The sequence below is a fragment of the Harpia harpyja genome, chromosome 3, assembly GCF_026419915.1.
Source record: "Harpia harpyja isolate bHarHar1 chromosome 3, bHarHar1 primary haplotype, whole genome shotgun sequence".
NCBI classification, from domain to species: domain Eukaryota; kingdom Metazoa; phylum Chordata; class Aves; order Accipitriformes; family Accipitridae; genus Harpia; species Harpia harpyja.
The window spans coordinates 82171026-82190754 of record NC_068942.1 but is presented as its reverse complement, the minus strand read 5'-3'; the positions used below and the strand labels follow the sequence as shown (position 1 = coordinate 82190754).

At 38.3% G+C, this 19729-nt stretch overlaps 1 protein-coding gene across 2 annotated transcripts in view; it reads left to right on the top strand.

The window, feature by feature from the left end:
• The window catches only part of FANCM (FA complementation group M), a 78688-nt gene that overhangs the window by 22675 nt on the left and 36284 nt on the right, over positions 1-19729 (top strand). For both annotated transcript variants that reach the window (XM_052783690.1, XM_052783692.1), the window contains 7 exons: positions 6446-6577; positions 7370-7502; positions 9379-9507; positions 9950-10051; positions 14784-14977; positions 15673-15879; positions 19094-19328. In XM_052783690.1, coding sequence (XP_052639650.1) covers positions 6446-6577; positions 7370-7502; positions 9379-9507; positions 9950-10051; positions 14784-14977; positions 15673-15879; positions 19094-19328 — 1132 coding nt within the window. The remainder of the gene's footprint in view (positions 1-6445; positions 6578-7369; positions 7503-9378; positions 9508-9949; positions 10052-14783; positions 14978-15672; positions 15880-19093; positions 19329-19729) is intronic.

Below are 19729 nucleotides of genomic sequence, written 5' to 3'. Positions count from 1 at the left end.
AAACCAACAACCAGAAAAATTGTTGAAAATCATAGCTAAATTTCTCTGTTTGTGAGAAATGCCACTGAGTATTGACTGGCTGCCTGTGAGAAAGAGGCTGGTAGGAGCTTAAGATCCTATTTTAAAGATCTACCTGCACAAATTACTGCATGTGTATTTTATTTGTCTTTGGTTTGTGATGTGCTTAGTAATTATATACAAAGGGCTACATTTGATAGAGTACTGAAGATGTATCATGGTCTGTGTCTAGACACTGCTGTGAGCTCAGATAATAGAGTAACTGATTGCTACTGGAGTTGAACAAAGCTGATTTTTGTTGTATTTGGTTTTTTTCCCCCCCAACTTGTTCACTTTGGGTGTGACTGTTGGCTAATGAACAGTCACTCTTGAGATAATAGGATTTTGGTAGTACTGTATTCTTGGTGCTTTCCTGGCAGGTTGTATCTCTGAATGTAAAAGAAAAACAAATGTTCAGCCTTGCAAACTGAGGATATGAAACATCCTCAGTAGGATGCTTCTTTTGGTCCCGTGGCAAAGTGATGACATTTACTGAATGGTGGATTATATAGAAAAGCCACTTCTCCCTTACAACTTCTCAAGTAAAAGAGTAAAAATGTTCTCAGTGAAATTAATCGAAAAGTAAAAACTGTAGGCCTTCTTTTTTTTTTTGTAACTTTTAAGAAATGAAAAATGCTGTAATAGGAGAAAAACAAGATGTTAGAAGAGGACAAACTATTCTATCTTTTTGGTGAATACTAGTTTCCAGGGAGGAAGGGTATATGTTCAATGTGTAACAGATCCCTGGAGAGTGGGAAGACTGTGAAGTGTCTGAATAAGTTAAAATAAACTTGACAACAAAACTTTCAGAGGCACCAAGATCATTACTAGGTTGATCAGTATTGGTTTTGGAGAATTATAAGATTAGCTTAAAAACACTGTACCCTGCTGTGTCCCTGTTGCTTTATTTTCAGTATTGGAAAGGTAAGAAAATGTCAATAGAAAGCTTGCACAAAATAACACTTTTCTCTCTCGTGTTTAGAGTTTGTTTGTCATGACTCTGAAGTTTTACAGGGAGAATAACTAAAACTGAGCACTAGTCATAGCTCCAAATGCCTTTCTCAGTTGCCTTCTCTGTCGTAAACCCACATTCTTTTCTGTTAATAATTGTCCTCCTTCCCTTCTTTGATGTACTACATTATGATTTGAGAGGCTTCATCAAATGTTACAATAAACTGTTCTCACTCTGTACATAAACTTTATGTACTCTGTATGCCTGAAAAGTTTCTTTACAGTCAGGTAAAGGGTATGTGTAAGCTGCCCTAGCTCATCTGTGAGACGTGCTCCTATGGCCACGAGGCTGTCCGGTTCTCTGATCACCACTGGACTTCACGACCCTGGGTACTTTCTTTTTTGATGGAGTCTAAAGACTCAGTCACTCAAGCTGGAGTTACAGTTGGTGGACACTAAACATGGTTTGTTCCTGGGATGTCCTCCTGGAAGTTACTTTTAGGAATATTAGGTTACTGCACTGACACTTCTCAAGGTAGCACACTTTGTGAAGCCCAAACCTTTCTAGTTTCAGCCCTAAAACAAAGCAATGAACGCTCTAGATCTTCATCTAACCTTCGCTGGAGCTGCTGCTCCCTAGAGCTGTAGAAGGACTTGGTTGATTTCATACCTTCCTGCAAAATCGGTTTGCTCTCCCCCAGGACAGTATGATCACAACTCTATTGTGAAGACCTGTGATAAATACACCTTCTAAGCTGGCTTTCCAGCTGTGGGTGGTGGGGCCAGAGCCTGGAATAAGTCTCCTCTTTCCCTTTCTTGTCTTCCTTCACTCTCTTTCTTGAAGCTTTGAAAATCTGGAGCAGAGAGCAGGAGCAGCGTGATGTCCATGTGGTGCATGACCACAACAAAAATCTGGATTTGTGTTCTGGAGCTGCTTGTGCTACTTCCCTGCTCCTGGCTGTAGTGGTCCCTTGTTAAGGCAGACCAGTGTGTCAGTGGGGCACGTTAACATTCCTGCACAGCTCTAAGTGTGACATTACCTCAACTACAGCCAACGTAGTCTCATTTTCTTGCACACCAATTCTGCATCTGCCCCAGCATGTTTGGAAGGGGTCTGTGGCATGTTGGGCATTGAAAATGCTGGAGCTGGCTGAGTTGGGAGAGCAGGGGAGGGAGATGAAGGGAGATGGCAGCTCTGTTTAAGGGCAGTGTGACTGTATAAACCTGGTCAGGTCTGTCAGTTGAGGCTGGGAGCGCTGTGGAGAGCTTCCTGGCACTTCACCTTTCCTCTGGATAGAAGTGGACCTTTCGAGTTTTTGTTTTGTGAAGATACAGTCTACTGGTTTCTCTCAAACCCTGCCTTCTGTATTCTGAAAGAAATGCACTACAAACAGTTATTTATGTGTGGCAGATTTCTTGGTTTTCTTTGGTAAAGAATGCTTGCAAATCCGCAGTAAAATAATTAGGCCAGGTCATCTGTTTAGAGCCTTTGTTTTATATTGTGCCAAGAGAAAACAGGTTAATAGCAGGTTTTAGTGAGGTGTAGCTGAAATAGTAACGGTTCTTTGCCTTGCCAGTTCTGCTTGTAATACACATGGTAGTCCTTTGTAGCTCTAAATGGCAGATCTTAAGCTAACCTCAGGTACAAGCTTCAAAAACATCAGTGTGATTTGCTGCAGAAGATACCTCATTCAGCAAAAACCTTTATGCTCATGGCAAGTTTAGTGCACTATGGGATAGCTTTACCAGTTGTCTTTTATGTATTGGTAGTAAATCTGTCACCTTTTTGAACTCAATTTAGTTAGCTAGAAAAAGCCATGAGTCCTAGTAAGCAATTACTTTAAATTAATTCTACAGTTCTGTTTTTTAATGGGTAACATAACACTTAAATGTTTTGGAAAGATTGAGAAGACTTCCCAGAAGTATTATCTTTTTAATTAAAAATAAAGGTATGGAAGCAAGATAAATGTAATCACTCTGAGTAGTGCTTGTTTCTGTATGTCTTCTAAGTAGGTTATGTTTACTGTTCCTTATTAGTTTTGAAGCTCCAGGTGACTGGATCCTGCTGTCTTTCATAATAGTCTTCCTTGGTTTGTTTTGCAGAAGCTGATTAAATCAGACAGGGGTGTACATTGAGCAAACAGTGACAATATAATTTTCTTACATGTTATAAAGTAGGTCAAGGGATGAGACATAAAAGTACATGTAATGGAAATTTCTTTTTAAAAAAAAGCTATGCAACAAGTATAGGAGATAATAAATCAGTGCTGAAATACTATACTTACATGGGCATTACTTTTTAATGAAAACATTAATTTCTTTTCTAGAGAAACATGTTTGTGTTCAGAGAGTGACTCCATTTCCACTATTTGAGACATAGTTTAAGCTTGATCTTCAGCATTTCCAGTGTCCTCGTGTCCAGCTGTTTAGGGTTTAATAGGAAGGTAAAATGCTATTTCAGTGGTATCCCATTAAAATAAAAAGCACTGAGTTATCCCTTGCATGGTCGACATTTTTAATTTATATATTTTTTTAGACACCTTTTTTTATAAGCTGGCACAGACATTTCTGTCTCTGTCCTTTTAAAGTGGCTTGTCAGATACAGGCCAGATCTAAAAACAACATAACAATAACAAACAGTTTGGTAAAAGACAAAGTTTTGAATTTTAAATGCTTAAAACTAAACCAAATATGATAAATTAATTTCTTGTGCATTTAGACTTCCAAGTGGCTTGATGAATGTTTGACCGTATTTTAAGAAAAGATCATTTGATCCCCCCCCCCCCCCTTTCCTCCAGAAATTCCTAGCAATATTGTGGTTTCCAATTGGTGTTTAGCTGTTGTTAGTGGTGTTAGTGGTTTATTTGGTCTAATTAATCCATTAGTTTTAATTAGAAGGAATGATTCGGGATGGAGTCTCTTGACTGTGCTTTACTTTGCTTGAGGAGCCGTGTGAGGCAGTGTCCCTGTCTGCCTGTATCATAGAATCACAGAACGGTTTGGGTTGGAAGAGACCTTAAAGATCATCCAGTTCCAACCCCCCTGCCATGGGCAGGGACACTTTCCACTAGACCAGGTTGCTCCAAGCCCCATCCAACCTGGCCTTGAACACTTCCAGGGATGGGGCATCCACACAACCTCTCTGGGAAACCTGTTCTGTGCCTCGCCACCCTCACAGTGAAGAACTTCTTCCTTGCATTTAATCTAAATCTACCCTCTTTCAGTTTAAAGCCATTACCCCTTGTCCTATCACTACATGCCCTTGCCCTTGTAAAAAGTCCCTCTCTGGCTTTCTTGTAGGCCCCTTTAGGTACTTTACCTGCAGGTCAAGGCAAACCTGAAGACAGGGGTTTGAAGTGCCTGGGGGCTCTGTGGCCGCAGATGGATGTTCAGTCCACAGAGCTGGTCTGACATCAACTCCCGCAAGAGACGTGAGCAGGCAGTCCTCCTCACCACCGTCCTGCCTTCGGAGCTGCTCCCAGAGGCCTCCCAGCTGCTCCTGTGGGCATCGCCCGTTTCCCTTCCAGCCGGGAGTGGATCAGCCAAGCTGGGTTCCTGTGATCAAAAGCAGCAAGCTGCCTGAGGCGTGGTATCCCAGTCTGAAGGCCCAGACTAGGGAAGAGGAGGACCCTAAGATGCACCAGAGCATTCAGAATTTAGGCTTTGTTTCTATTATTTCTCAGCAGCCTTTATCTGTTATAATCTGCTTAGCCTCCTGACTCCAGCTAGCTGTTTTTGAAAGACCTGCAGGCAAGGAATGGGCAGCGTGGAAATTCCCCAGCACATTGTTTCCCCAGTTTGGCTGGTGCTTTCACAAGTTTTCCTTCACCCTTCCAAAGTTCTCTTTGCATTTTTGATTCTTTGGGGGATTAATGCCTCTGTAGTTGACAATGGCAATTATTCCCATCCCTTTTCTCAGGATTTGTCACTTAATGCCACATAGGCACTGTACACAGAGTAAGAAGCTAAAGGAATACCAAAGTATAAAGATAAAACAAGCTGAGAAAAGTTGTTAAACTAAGCTGCCAGTGCATTGACAGGGTATAAGTAGAGTGTGCTGTTAATAATACTTATGTATCCTAACAGGCTCTAAAAACCCAGCATACACTAGATGTGTTGACGAGGACAAATGGAGTGTTGTTACTTGGTGCATAAACATGCACTGCACTTTTACAGTTGACTTTCTTTTCCTGTTAGGGCATTTTGTCTTCACAAGCTGAAGACTTACCTACTTAAATCAGTATTGTTTGAGGCCTGAAAGTTAGACCTGTTTTTATTGGTTCAGTTGGATTTCATTTTCAGTGGGCTGAAAGAACAGCAGTAAAGGCATTAGGCTTTTGTTATGCTACAGCCTTGGTGCAGTTCAGCTGAACTGCTGTTAAAATGCCTAGAAAACTTGGGAAACACTGGACGCGTGTAAGCAGCTATTGGGAACTATCTGCTATCAAACTAAGTCAAGACTGCCTTTGGAGAAGCTTGTTATTGTGCACTAAGATGTTTTTGGTGCTACTAGCCAAGTGGGCCAACAGATTGTAAGTAACTTTTATAGAACAAATCTGATTACTCCAATTATTACAGAGTTAGCGCTCATGCAAAGCTAAGTCTGTGAAAAAACTCACGACCACCTAAGGCTGAGAAACAAAGAGGAAAAACAGGATTAAGATGAATTAGTGCAGGTCAGTTCCCTCGTTTCACCAATGTGGAAAGCAGGTACATGTGATGTATAAAAACAAATTGTCTTTTGGCGTGGCTTCCGAAGGAAATGGGGCACGCTGCTGTGCTGGGCCCATCTGCTGGATGCTCATTCCTCTCTGCTCATGTCTCCCGACTCCCATCCCTTCCACACACAACTTTCTAACCTGTTGGCTAGTCTTCTGTCTGTGGTAATTTAGAGTTCTCAAAGCTGAATACAAGTTTTCCTGAGACTAAAATGCCGTTGAAGTTAGGGTTACCAGTAAGAGAGGGAGCTGCAGCATGAGTTCAGTAGCTGGTTATCCATCCCATTTCGTTTCCTCTCTGCTCAGTCAGTACTTGTGCGATTACAAAAGCACAGTGTGCGTTTCCACTTCTCAGTTATTTGATGGGTATGGGTTTATCTTGGGGCAGGAGGGTGTTTGTCTGTAGGGTGGTGGGCACAAATCTTCAGGGAACCAAGTTGTAAAAATTCTGGAGGTTTTAGAAAAAATTTTGTGAATTAGCCTAGAAACATTCTGATAATGGAGAACCTTTCGGTGAGGGAGAGCACCAGCTTGTCATCTGGTACAGTAACGAATTATTCAGAAATCAGTACAGTTTGTTTTGAAAAATGCTATGTTTCAAATAAAATAAATGAGCTGCTTATGTTCTGTTGTGCAAGATCTGTAAAAATAAAACTACTTCAAAGGGCTAAATACACATACCTGCACATCTTTTTTATACTTCTGTGTTTTCTTTGCAGGTGCTAGAAACATTTGCTGGACGCCTGATTAAAATAGGAGTTTTAGCAAGGCGGGATATTCCCAGCCTTACAAAGTACCAGATAATTCTAGCAAGAGACCAATATAGAAAAAACCCTTCTTCACAAAATGGGGTAAATGTCTTTATTTATTTCACTTTATTGAAGTAGTGAATAAGTAATAATATACCATAGCTTACAAAGTTTCCTGATACGTTTTATGTTAGATTTCCTTTGTAACAATTCTATTTTTAGCCTTGGAATGAAATAAGCCTACTTGTTTCACATTTCTTGATGCTAATATAGGAAAGTTAAGGAAAAGATGAAGAACTCAATTTCCAAACTGAAATTGTTTTGAGAACTTAGATTGTAATTACTGACTGCCGAGTTTACACTTTCCCCTCAAAACTACATTAGTGTTCCTATTTTTCTGTTAATTGTCATGGAATGTTCAAATTTTGCAAACTTAAAAAAGAATATTACTTAAAGAAAAAAAAAAAAAAAGACTGTGTCACTTAAAAAGAACAATGGGAAATACACTTCACAGTAGGCAAGCCAACTTTCCTGACTTAAATTTTGTAGCTTGGGTAGGCGTGCCAGAAATCTCGTTTTGCCAAACACCGATGGATAGTTCAGCTGTCAGATTTTGAGTGTTGCTGCATCAGAAAGTAATGAGCTAATCCTGGAGGATAATACAGGTATTTTGGAGATCATTTTGGAGGTGGAAAGAGATTGCCTTCATAGATCATTAAGAATTGTGTAACCTGTTTCCTGAAGGTTTTGATAGACAGACTACTCCCTGTGCATTAGTTTGTGCTTTGGCTCTATTTCTCAGATGTCAATCTTATCTTTGTCAGAAGAATTGCAGTATGATTCTGCTGCTTATCGACTTCCTAATTTAATGATGAGTTTGTTTTGTTTTCGCAGGGAATACATCAAGGCATAATTGAAGGAGATTTTGCACTTTGTATCAGTTTATATCATGGTTATGAGCTGCTGCTGCAAATGGGAGTACGGTCATTATTTATCTACCTTTGTGGAATTATGGATGGTTCAAAAGGTGAAATGTCTTCAGAAATATCCTTCCTTTTGTCTCCACTCCTCCTCATCTAATTTACCCCACCTGTATGGCTAGTTTTGCACAAAACAGCTTATATAATGGATGGGTTGCAAATGTAATTGCTATTTTGTTCCCCTTCATCCCTATTGGAAATATGTTAGCACAATGTTAAAGATAGAGTATATTTGGGAAAGCAAATGTGTTTATATGGTAGCAGTTCTGAAAACAATAAGGCACAAAGAGAACTCAGAGTAAGTGGCAGTAATATCTCTGGAGAGACAGAGAATAACCATTAAACAATTTAAACTGAGAAATCGTTTGGTCTTGTAAAGCAATTCCTCCCACCATAGAAAAACTCATGTGCATGAGTTTTAAGCGTCAGATTTAGACACATCACACTAGAAGTTCTATTCCAGCTGTGCAACATCTTCCATGCTCACTAAGCAAACTATAAAGTTGTTATTGAGTTTCTCTGTACCTCTTCTCATTTGAGAAAATGAGAGTATGAGAACTGTGCACACTATTCCAGATGTGGATACAGCATGAATTCATACAGTGATGCAATAATGTTTTCTGTTCTGGCCTCAGTTTATTTCCTAATTCTATCACTGACTATCGTGAGTCTTCTGCAACTCTCCACAGTCATTTTTAGACCTGTTGGGTCATCACTGCTATCTGGAAGACCTGGTTTGGTACTGACATCTTTTTTTGAGGGGACAAATTTCAACATAGCAATGTCAGTCCAACTGCAAATTTCTTTTAAACACTGGCTGTGGGAGGGGAAGGTTCCAGCTGTTCAGATTACCCCATGCTGTGGTTCTCGGGTTTCCTGCTTCGTTTTGGTTTACACTTAGCTGTGTAACTGTGTGGTAACTTACAAAAGCTAGTTCGCCTACAGCACTGCTTAATTAAAATGACACTGCTTCGTCCTATGTCTGAACCAAAAATGTACAGTGCATGCTTCATGTTATAGAGTATCTATATAATATATTTTTAGAGTATGCATGTGCTAATTAATTGCTCATTAATTTTGTGCTTTTGACATTTTTACAATTTATTACTTTAGTATGTGCAGATTTTTACATTTCTGATGGTATAGTGCTGTTAGACCTAGTCACTGGAGAGCATTTCATGTATTTCCTCGTTTCTCAGATTCCTTAAATCCCTGTCTGCTATTGAAAAATGACTGTTGGAAAATAGTTCTAGTAAATAGGTCTTCTGTACTGGTGTTCTGGTAAGTTTGGTTTCTGGTTTGAGTAGAACAAAATTCTTTTCAACATTGACATAAAATCATTCAAGAAACTTCTTAATTTTAGCTTTTAGTCTAGGTTCCCTTCTCTTTGAGTAACTGGCAGCATTTCATAGAATCCCAGACTCATAGGATGGTTTGGGTTGGAAGGGACCTTTCAAGACCATCTAGTCCACCCCCCCTGCAATGAGCAGGGACATCTTCAATTAGATCAGGTTGTTCAAAGCCCCATCCAACCTGACCTTGAACACTTCCTGTGATGGGGTCTCTGTGACTTCTCTGGGCAACCTGTTCCAGTGTCTCACCACTCTCATCGTTTTTGGATTGAATGGCTTTTGGTGCTAAATGGTTGATGTAAAACTTTTTTGTTTACCCACAGGACCAGGCTTCTGTCTACACATATGTTTTTCATGTTTAAATTAATGTTTTCATGTTTAAATTCCATAATGGCATCTTCCCTGAAAAAATACTGATGCCAAACAATGTTTATTACATTTCCTAAAGCTAGCATGTATCTTGTAGCTCTTGAAAGGAGCTTGCTCCTTCTGAGAAAGCTTGTCTTTTGGATAGCAAAAATTATATTCACTCCAGAGATTAAATACTAAGGTATTTCAACTTTTTACAAAGGGTTAACCCGTACGAAGAATGAACTTGGTCGTAATGAGGACTTCATGAAGCTATATCAGCAGCTTAGAGACATGTTTTCAGACACATCTCTGGCTTTACTGAATGGAAATGTTTACAAGAGTAAAAGAGGTAAGTATTTCCCTTTTAGGGACAGAATATTTACTTTCTGTTTAAATGAAACAGTAGATAGCTCTACATAGTTTGTAGATGCAGGAAGCTATTCATTGTGATACACTCGGCTAGTATTCTTTATGCCAGATTTTTTCCCCAGACTCTTCTCTATCTATCTTCTCTAGGTGGTTTTAGCTACCTTCAAAGGAGGTGTGTTTGAAGTTTTTAATTTGATTTAAAATGGAAGGTTAAAATATTACTGTTTGACTATATATCTTTTACAGTGTGACAGTAACATCGCTTGCTCAAAAACTGGGTTTAACAAATGTGCTTCTGTAAGTAATTTACTAATTTGTTTAGGTGAATGCAATTAGAACTAGTGTCAGGAATTTGTATGTCTGACTTGGAGAATTAATTTTTGTTTTTACTTACATCTTTAATTGCTTTATTTCCTTTTCAGTGTTTGAAAATAAAAAGGAATTTATCTACAGCCATCCAAAATTAAGGAAATTGGAGGAAATTGTAATAGAACACTTCAAATCCTGGAAAAAGGGATGTTCTGGTAAGTGCTAACAACTCAAAAGAAAAAGTATCTGAACAGTTGAACCCAAGAATGAAAACAAGTAGTATCCTACTGATTTATTTCTTAATTTGTTCAAGTGCTTCTTTATTGTTTTGTATGTTTGTATATCTTCTGTGTGGAAAAGTGCTCTTTAGAAGGACTATACCATAATATTTCTTTAAGAAAAAACATTCTGTAAGTTGTTATTATTAATTTGACATAAACTGTTCTAACAGTTCAGTAAAACAGTGACAGTAAACTCATTCCTAGTGCTACTATGTCTCTTGATCTTCATAGTCACAGAATTTGTTCTGGAATCCATCTCTCAGTGCAGTGCTACCATTACCTCCTGCAAAGTTATATGCAAAATATTTATGGAGCTTAAGGATAAAAGTGTTGATATCCAGCATGTTGCGAAGAATGATAAACTCTGAGGCATCGATTTGAATTTTAAAACCTTCAATTACATTCATCTTTCTCTCATTCTTTTTCATCTTGACTGAAAGGGAGAACAAAAATATGTCCCACAGTAGCATGAAATTAAGCAGCAAAATATTCTGAATCATTCAGACGTTTCTGGTTTTAGGCAGTTTCAGCTTCTTGATCCAGTTGTTGCTTTTGGAATGATGACATTAGTAACAATTTTTTTTTTTGTGCAACTTCTTCACTTTTTTCCTTGTCTGTTTGGATCTTTGTGCTCTGTGAAGTTTGGATAATTTCTGACTTGCCATTCCATTTTGTGGTGTTTTTTTTTTTTTTTTTTAATATTAGAGGCTTGATTCTCAGAATACGCTTTAAGTGACTGCTACTTTCTAGTAGGCAACTTCAAGTTTCATTATGTCTGGTTTTGTTAGTTTCTAATATCTCTAATGCATTTAATCAAATTACTTTTCTTCTCCCCCCTCCCTTCCATCCACACTTGTCTCTGTCCTCCCTGCCTCCCTCCATGCCTCTGTCTTGTTTCCTGTAACACATCTAAGCTATTGCCTTTTGTTTTCAAATTCTGTATTCTGTACTAGAGTTACTTTAACTAAGTTTCATATTTAATATTCTTCCATCTTCTTTTGCATGGATTTTGCTGTCATATGAATCCCATCAGATATGTTTTTCCTTGCAATGTTGGTCAGACATGTCTGTTAATATTACTAACAGGTAATTAATATTCAAGTGTTTTGATTTTGTTTTGTGTCTGTGTGTGTGAACTCGGAAGTGAGTAGGCATCAATTGTAAGTCTTTCCCATTACAAATACAAAATTACAGTAACCGTGCAAGAAGAAATATGTAATCTTTTATAGCACATTTGGTGAGCTATGGTAGAATATCTAGTCATATCTTGAGCTAGCTATGTTAGGTTTTCTTGCTGGACTTCTCTCCTCCTTATCCCTGGAACCTCCTTTATCCTCGTGACTAACACGCAAGGCAAGGCCATGGGGAATATAAAGCAGTGTCCTGAACACAGTTCTTCTCTAGATGCATATAGTCAAATTGAAAGCAAATACAAACAACTGGTCCTGAAATCTTTGTGTATAAAGCAAGGCCAGAAAGCACTTTACAATTCACAGTCTGATCACAAAGTTGCAGGCATTCTAGTAACTTAGGGAATGTAGTAAGCTCCAGATTGTGTCTTCTAAGCTTATGCATCTCCAACCCAAATGCACTGGGCAGTTGATGGAAATAGTGAGACACTGTGATTTTATTTATTTGCCTTATTATTCACTGTGTCATAGTGCCTCTGATGATACCTTTTGAGCAATAACCCAAAACCTGTATTTCTACCCTTACTCCCTGTTTCTTGCAAGTAAACTCTACATTCACACGTACACAAGCAGCTACACCCTAAATTCTGGTTTTGGACTCTGACTGAATAGAGTACACACCCATGTCCTGATTTCTTACTCCTCCAGACAAGAATTTGTCATGAGTCTGTCAATAAAAACTTGAGTACTTATTAAGATTCCAGACATAATCACATGTATCTTTGCTCCATCAGAAGGCTCTGAAATAAAAGCCTAATTCATTATGCGAGCAGTGGAAAATTCATTCAGCATTTGTTTCAGGAACTCATGCAAGTGTGTATTATCTCTAGGGAAAAAAAACAGAAGCAAATAAACCCCCTGAACTTAACTCTGCTTTGTTCCAATTATGCATTACTGAACTACCCTAAATCATAATTTACTGTATTCATGCCTGTGTAATTTTTAAAACGAATAACTACTTCTGCAAAGCATTTTCCTTGAAAAGCCCTACATTTGAGACAGAAAAGGAGAGCATTAATAACCTGTCATTAGCCATATCAGGAACAACACTAGCTCTTTTTCTTCCATTTGAAATGAAACCTCTCATATGAGAACTTGTGGGAGTAGTGCCAAGTTGCCTGTGCAAACTCTGAACATTTCTAACTAGTGATCAACCAGGTTAAGTTTGAGCTTCCTGACCACGTAGCTATTGCCCCTGCTTTGCAAAATGCACTTACCAGCAATTTGGATAAGTGCAAGATAACATTCTGGCCAGCCCTTAAGAAATGTTGGCTCAGCATAATGAGCTTCTGTCAGCTAATCTTCCATACCTGGATTACTTGTCAGATTGATTATGGGCTGCTAATGTCTTGAATTTTCTAAGTCTCGTTTTGGATAAGGTCAAGGAGGTAATGGCAGCAGTATAACATTTTTTACAGTACAGGGACAGATGCTACTGAGCATTACTGCTATTCAAGTCATGAGAATATGCTAAAAATAGATATAGAATAATGTTGTTCAGAATAAAGTTAGTGGAGGAGAATATTATGAACTTAGGTAAGTAAGATATATCCAACCTGCACTTATTCTGAAATATATAGTTTGTCGGTCTGCTCAGGATGGCAAATTATGTAGAACACATTATATCAGTGTTGCAATTGTCTGGTTTCTAGCTAAAAATATTGAATCATATTCACCATTTTGTTTCTAGGCCTTCACTGGGGACTGGTTTCTGTACTTGACAGATGACCTCCCATATTGCCTGCAATTTACTGAAACAGTGCAGTAGAATATTATAGAATAATTTCGACTAGTTAGAAGGGACCTCTGGAGATCCTCTTGTCTAACCTCCTTGGCTCTCAGCCTCAAGAGTGAAATTTGTTTTGACCAGAGGCAGCCATCTTCATAATCTACCTGTGAATTCAGGGCTCATCTTAAAAACAAATGGCCAAGATGGTTAGCTTCAGCTTCTCCCTTTTGACTTAAGCTGCTGAAAGCATTTCTGCATGTAGATATGCACAACTGAAAACTAAACTGAAATTTCTGATAGCTGGTCAGAAAGAGATTTATATATATATATACTGATCTGTTACACTTAATACTTTAACTTCAAGAAACAGCTTGATACTGGAATTACAGGCATAGCATGAAACTGTTGTCAAGCACCAACTGACTGTTCTTCGTATGTTCCGGGAAATAGCTTTTTACACGTTCAGTTTTGAGAATTTTAATTCCTTGTCTAACATTTCTTTTAGTGAGATAAAGGTGCTTTGTGGAGAATTGTGTAAAAGAGGAGATCTTTATTCCTGGAAATCTATTTGATTTCATCTGAAGGGTATGTCTAGGTAATGCATGCAAGCTGTGCCAATTTCAGTTATTCATTATATCCTTTTAGGGATTCTCTTTTTTAACATACTAGGTTTTTACTTTGTAGCATGCAGTAATGGGCATGTTGGTTTAGTGTTTGGATAGGATAAACAGCAGCTGACTGTTCAAGACTTGCATGTTGCTTAGATACCTTTCGCTTGTGCTCATGAAGGCAGATACCCTTATATGTTTTGGGAAAAAAAAAAAAAAAAAAAAAAAAAAGTTGAGTATCCAGAAGACGAAATCCGTGATGGTATAACATAAGAAACATGGTTTTGGTCAAAGGCGCCTTGCTAAGAAACCGTGTATCAATGCAATTATTTTTTGCTTTTCTTTGAAAAGGGAAAGGTTATCTCTGCTATTGAAATGAGAGATATAACCAGTTGTGATGACAGATAATTCAGAAGCAACAGATTATGCTATTAAGGGAAGGTTTTGCACATTTCTGCTGTCATGAGGATCCTAAGTGGTAGAACTAGAGACAACTTGCTGCAATAAATCATAGAAAGTTGATATACATCTCTAATTCCACCATGCTGAATCCTAGACTAATGGTAACAGCGTTTTTTATTGCTGTGTATTGCTAACCTCATCTGACTCTGGGCATTTAAGTGGCAGATTTAGATGTCACATTGTAGGCTCTTTGGAAGAAGGCATCTTAAACTTTATTTCAATACACTTGCCATCAAACCTGAGATTTTCAAAGTAACATTAGTAATGGTACCTCAGATATAATACATTCTTGCCATGGTTGGTGTAAATTCTCCAAAATTAGAATACTGCTTTGATTCCAAAGAGGAATTGTTTGAGCAGGTATATCTTGGAACATTTTCCAGGAGGTTGGTCTAAATAGGCTGAGAGGCTCCTAATTGTCAGTTATCTCTACTGTTTTTTTATGTATTTATTTATTCATTTATTAATTTACTTAGATTTTTTTTTTTTTAAATGAAATTTTTTTTAAAGAAAAAGTCTTTGAAAAAATCAAATGCAATATACCTGGACAAAATCTTCCCATTAAGTGAGATGAGAGCTGTGAATGTATAGCTTGTGGGATGACCTCTCCTTTTTTATTGGTAGTTATTTTAAAATCATGCATAAAAATTCTCTTCTGGCTTTTTAAAATTAAATAGATCAAGTCACGACTGAAAGCACATCTGTGGACGCTGTGGATACCAGAGTGATGATCTTCTCATCATTTCGAGATAGCGTGCAAGAAATTGCAGAAATGCTTTCCCGGCTCCATCCAGTTGTTAGAGTAATGACATTTGTTGGCCACTCCACAGGAAAGAGCACAAAAGGCTTCACACAAAAGGAACAACTTGAGGTAAAGAAAAGATGAAATTTGTATTAGGAAATAGTGATAAAGAGTATTAATTGTGTAAATAACTACATGAGTATCGATACAGGTTGTATGGCAGTGACTGAACTTTAAAGCATCATTAGTACATTCCTATGTAGTTCAATTGCTTTTAGAGCATCCAAAATTATACTCACTGAACAGAATGTAGTAGAAATATTTTATACATTTACATTATATTAACAGCTGCTAACTTTTATGTATTTGAAAATCTGGGGAAATACTCAAATACTTGCTTCGGGGATTTTTTTTTCTTGTAGGTAGAAAAAATAAGATATCTCCTTAAATTTTGATCTAACAAAGTTTAAACAAACAAACAAAAAACAAAAAAACCCCCCAAAGCTCCCCCCCGCCCCCCAAAAAAAAATTAAAAAAAAATTAGTTGCAAAGTTGGGAAGATCAATTTAGAAGAGTGCCATGGTTGGAGTCAGAATAAGGTGTGCTTTTTTTAACTTTGTTTTAGAACTGAAGAGTTGTTATGTTGATGTTGATAACATTATTGCATGGTATTTGATCACAATATAGTAGTTGACAAATTCAGAAAGTAGTTTTATGATATAAATTAATTTTTTCAACTTCTGTCTGAACCTAGAAAAACTGCGAAGTGTGTATAAGGGGCCTTCTGGCTAACCCGTTAAATCTAATTTTAATCGTTTATTCAGGTGGTAAAACGCTTTCGTGAAGGTGGGTATAACACTCTGGTCTCTACCTGTGTTGGGGAAGAAGGCTTAGACATTGGAGAAGTTGATCTCATCATCTGCTTTGACGCTCAGAAAAGTCCAATTCGCCTTGTGCAAAGGATGGGTCGAACGGGGCGCAGGCGTCAAGGCAGGATCGTTGTCATCCTCGCTGAAGGGCGGGAGGAACGGGTGAGTATGTAGCTTTCTTCTCGCTGGCAAAACAAAGCGAGTTGTTTAGTCTGTTACAGGGAACTATATACTGTGCAATCCTGAGCACTCCTAGCAAAATTTTAACTGCCCTACAGGAAAGTATAATAGCCCACAATATTCTAGAAATATGTGCCCTTTCTCAATGTGAAGGGCTTCAAGCCTTTGTTCTTAATAAGAGTTACTTTGTAAACGATAAACTGAAACTCAGAAAATACACGGGCTTTGACAAGGGTACAGAACAATGTGTGGAAGAGATAGGGATGAATCTCTGAGGGCGGGAGGACTGGAAGCATCTCGCTCTGAATTGCTGACGACACTGTGCTTTCAGACAAGTGCTTAGTGGTAGCACACTTGCGTATGAGGTCTGAAGAGATCAGCTTAAGTGGAAATCTACTTTTGCTAAATTCCTGAACCTCAGCATTCAACTCGGAGTATAATTAATCATCTCTGAGTGCAGGCTGCCCCTTGGGAAACTAACGTACCAGTGGAAATCTAAGCCGTGAGTTGTGAGCCCGGGGAACTGATCTTCAGCTGTACCTGCACTCTGCCCAGCTTCATCCCGCAGCCGCACCATTGCTAGGTCTGATCCAAGGAAGCTGGCGGGGCAGGGTTCAAGTAGGAGGAGGCAAGGCAGTCCCCACTGACATCACTTGTCGGTGAGATTGGTTGCAGAGTGACAGGAACCTGCATCTTTACAGTCTCATTGTGTAACCCCTGTTTGAATGCAAGGCATTTTTAGGGTGCACCTCACTGTTCAGGCTGAAAATTGATTTTGTTCTTTGCTGGCTTTGTTTACTTGTGAGGTCGGTTCTGAGTTGGAACAGGTTTCATGACAGAGAAGTTCGAGATCTGTGTAAGCTAATTGTAAACCCAAAATTTCAGAATCTTGCTATTATTTCATTTATTCCGGTCAATGTTGTGCCTCTGGTTTAAATTTGTAGGTAGCAAGGATTTAATTCTAAATGAGGGTCCAAAGAATCCTGCCTGAGGAAAAAAGCTGCTTTGAAGGGATGAAATTTAAAAATTATAAAAGCGAATGGTATTTGTAAATAGATATTTTCTCATGCTGCTTATGAAGACTGGTTACTACTGAAAGCTCTGCTCTGTAATGGGATATTAAAATCGTCCCTTAAATTCCTTGTAGTTTCACTTAAGTAGTTGGATTACTGGGTTCTTCAGATTTTCTCAGAAATCTTTGAAGCAGAACCTTCCCCCAGGTAGTATAGTAATTTTATGTAATTTTGTTTGTTTGTTTTGAGATCATGAAATAAATTTAATTGCTGAACAATATTGCCTTTGTTTGTTTGGTTTTGCTTGGGTTTGTTGTGGTTTTTTGGGGTTTTTTGGTTTTTTTTTTTGATTCAGTCTCCATCCAGATCTGTTAATGTGGAGATTCTTCCCCATCACATAACTTGCAGCTAAGTAATTAAATGTCTCATATTAATTTGTGGGAATTTGTTTTTCTTTTTTAAAAAAATCAAACCACTTCAAGTCAATTATAAACTTTTGAAGGAATTTTATTGGGAAAAATTGGTAAATGCAGGTCTGGAAATTTGACGTTTGACAGGAATTTCTGTTACAGAAGTGTTTATTACTCTGTTCCGGTCCTCACCTCCCCACGTGTTTCCTCACCCAGTTCAGCTGTCCCACGTGGAAGCGCACTGCGTCTCAGCACTGCACCGCACGTCACACAGTTGCACCGTGCTAATGCCCTGGGTTCCCTGAGCGTTCGGCTTATGAATCTTGCACCTTTCTAGTTTGGCCGTATTCCAAGATGTGCTGTGTTTTGATTTGGGTTTTTTAACGTCTTGTGACAGCTCAGCTGCATGTGCATCAGCCTGGAAGGGAGCCGTTAGCTGCAAATTTAAACTGGTACAAAGAGAAGGGCATAAGGGAGTTCACAGCCTCTCAGGCTCCTGTCAGGCCAAGCTGACGCTCTCCGTGAAACAAAGGAAAAGGAAACTTACTGTCTCAGTAACAGCAAAGTAACAATTCTGTTAAGCAATGAATTTGGTAATACAAATTATTTGTTTCATATAAAGATCTTTTTTCCTGTTCTAGAATTAAAAGATATTTATTGGAATGCCTGAGGGATGGTATAATAAAGCTAGCCGTTAACCTCTTCCAGTTTTATTCAGAAAGCATCTTTTTGTGTCCATCTCCTCTAATCCTGGCTTCCAGAGATCATCTCTCTCAAAAGAACACAGCTGCCATACTGTCATACTCAGAGCACTTAGTCTGCCTAACTGGGCATGCTGTCTCCATCAGTGACCTGTCACAGAGACTTGGAGAAGGGTATTAGGATAAGAAATACTCAGAGGGGGACCAGTTTCTTCCCTTAGTTTGTCCATCTTTGTCTTGGTTTCTGTGTTGCACAATGAAAATTGAGTGTAATTAAAGGGACTTGGAGCATGTATGATATCAACAAATGATCTTATGCCTCTTTTTGCTTGACCTCCTTTCTTTGTTTCTGATGTAATCTAATTTACATCATGCCTGTATCTATTGCAGATTGTAAATTCCCCCAGGCAAGGGCTGTGTTTCTTTTTCTCTCAAGTGCTGTGCCTACTTCTGATCTATTTACAGAGTGTAAAAAGTCGTACATTGGTTTACATTTTGTATTGTTTGCAGCTTAAAGAACAATCACTGTTCTTTGGTACTTCCTTGCTTTTTGTCACATTTGCTTTGAATGTTTTACCTAGGCAGAAAACGGTGATAATTCAAATTTAATTTGACTTAGATATTTTAGTATGGAAGCTCTTTAAAAAAAGAAAAAAAAGAGCTTAGTAGCTATGTTTTAATGTATACATTATCAGATTTTCAGTGCAACCTTATTGCTTTGTTGTTCTCATCTGTGTCCTTCTGTTCCTTTCCCCTCTCTCCTCTGGTTACCATAATGTGGAGCCATACTGCAAGTCTTGAACTTGCAGTTCAAGAACTTGAACAAGCAGTCACATTGACCTAACTGATGATATTCACAGAAGAGGGAATATGGTTGGCTCTCAGGGCCTTGCTTCGTATTTTGTTTTATTTGTGTTTTGGGAAGAAAAATAAAAAGAAGAAAACCAAAAAACACCTTGATGATGGAACATAAAATAATGTGAAACCCCACAGACACTCAGGTGTTCTTTTACTTTTGATCAAGTTGTGAAAAAACAATCCAACAACATATGACTTGTCTTCTCTTTTACAGACTTACAATCAAAGCCAGTCTAACAAAAGGAGCATCCACAAAGCTATTTCAGGAAACAAAATGCTTCATTTCTACCAGCGTAGCCCACGTATGATTCCAGAAGGCATAAATCCAAAGTTGCATAAAATGTTTATTACTGCTGAAAAATATGAACCAAGCAGTTCAAGAATGCTTTCTAAAGAGAGAAGGTCTAGTTCCCTCCAGCATAAATCTGCTCTCTTTTCCTGTGTCACTGGTAAGAGGATTATGGTGTTTTTCTAAGCACTGCGTAAGCTGCTATCTCATGTTGTTACATTACAGCATATCAAAACTGCATGCTCACGAGTTTTGGGGTCTCTAGCAAAAGTATAATTTCTGTCAGCTGCAGCCTTTTGACTGTGATACTGTGCTGACTGCGTCTTTGATTCCTCATCCTTTTCCTTTAACAACCTCAAATCAAAGTTTTGTCCTCAAATATCTGTACTTCAAATCAGACATTTGTTTCATCTTTCTCCATAGGGCTTCTTATGGAGTCAATGACTGAAGGTCAGAAACTCCAGCTACAAACAGAAGGGGCAAATGTTAATGATGTCTTGTGAAGACTTCTGATATACCTATGTCAGGTGGCATAATTGTCACTTAAATGTTTAGTGATAA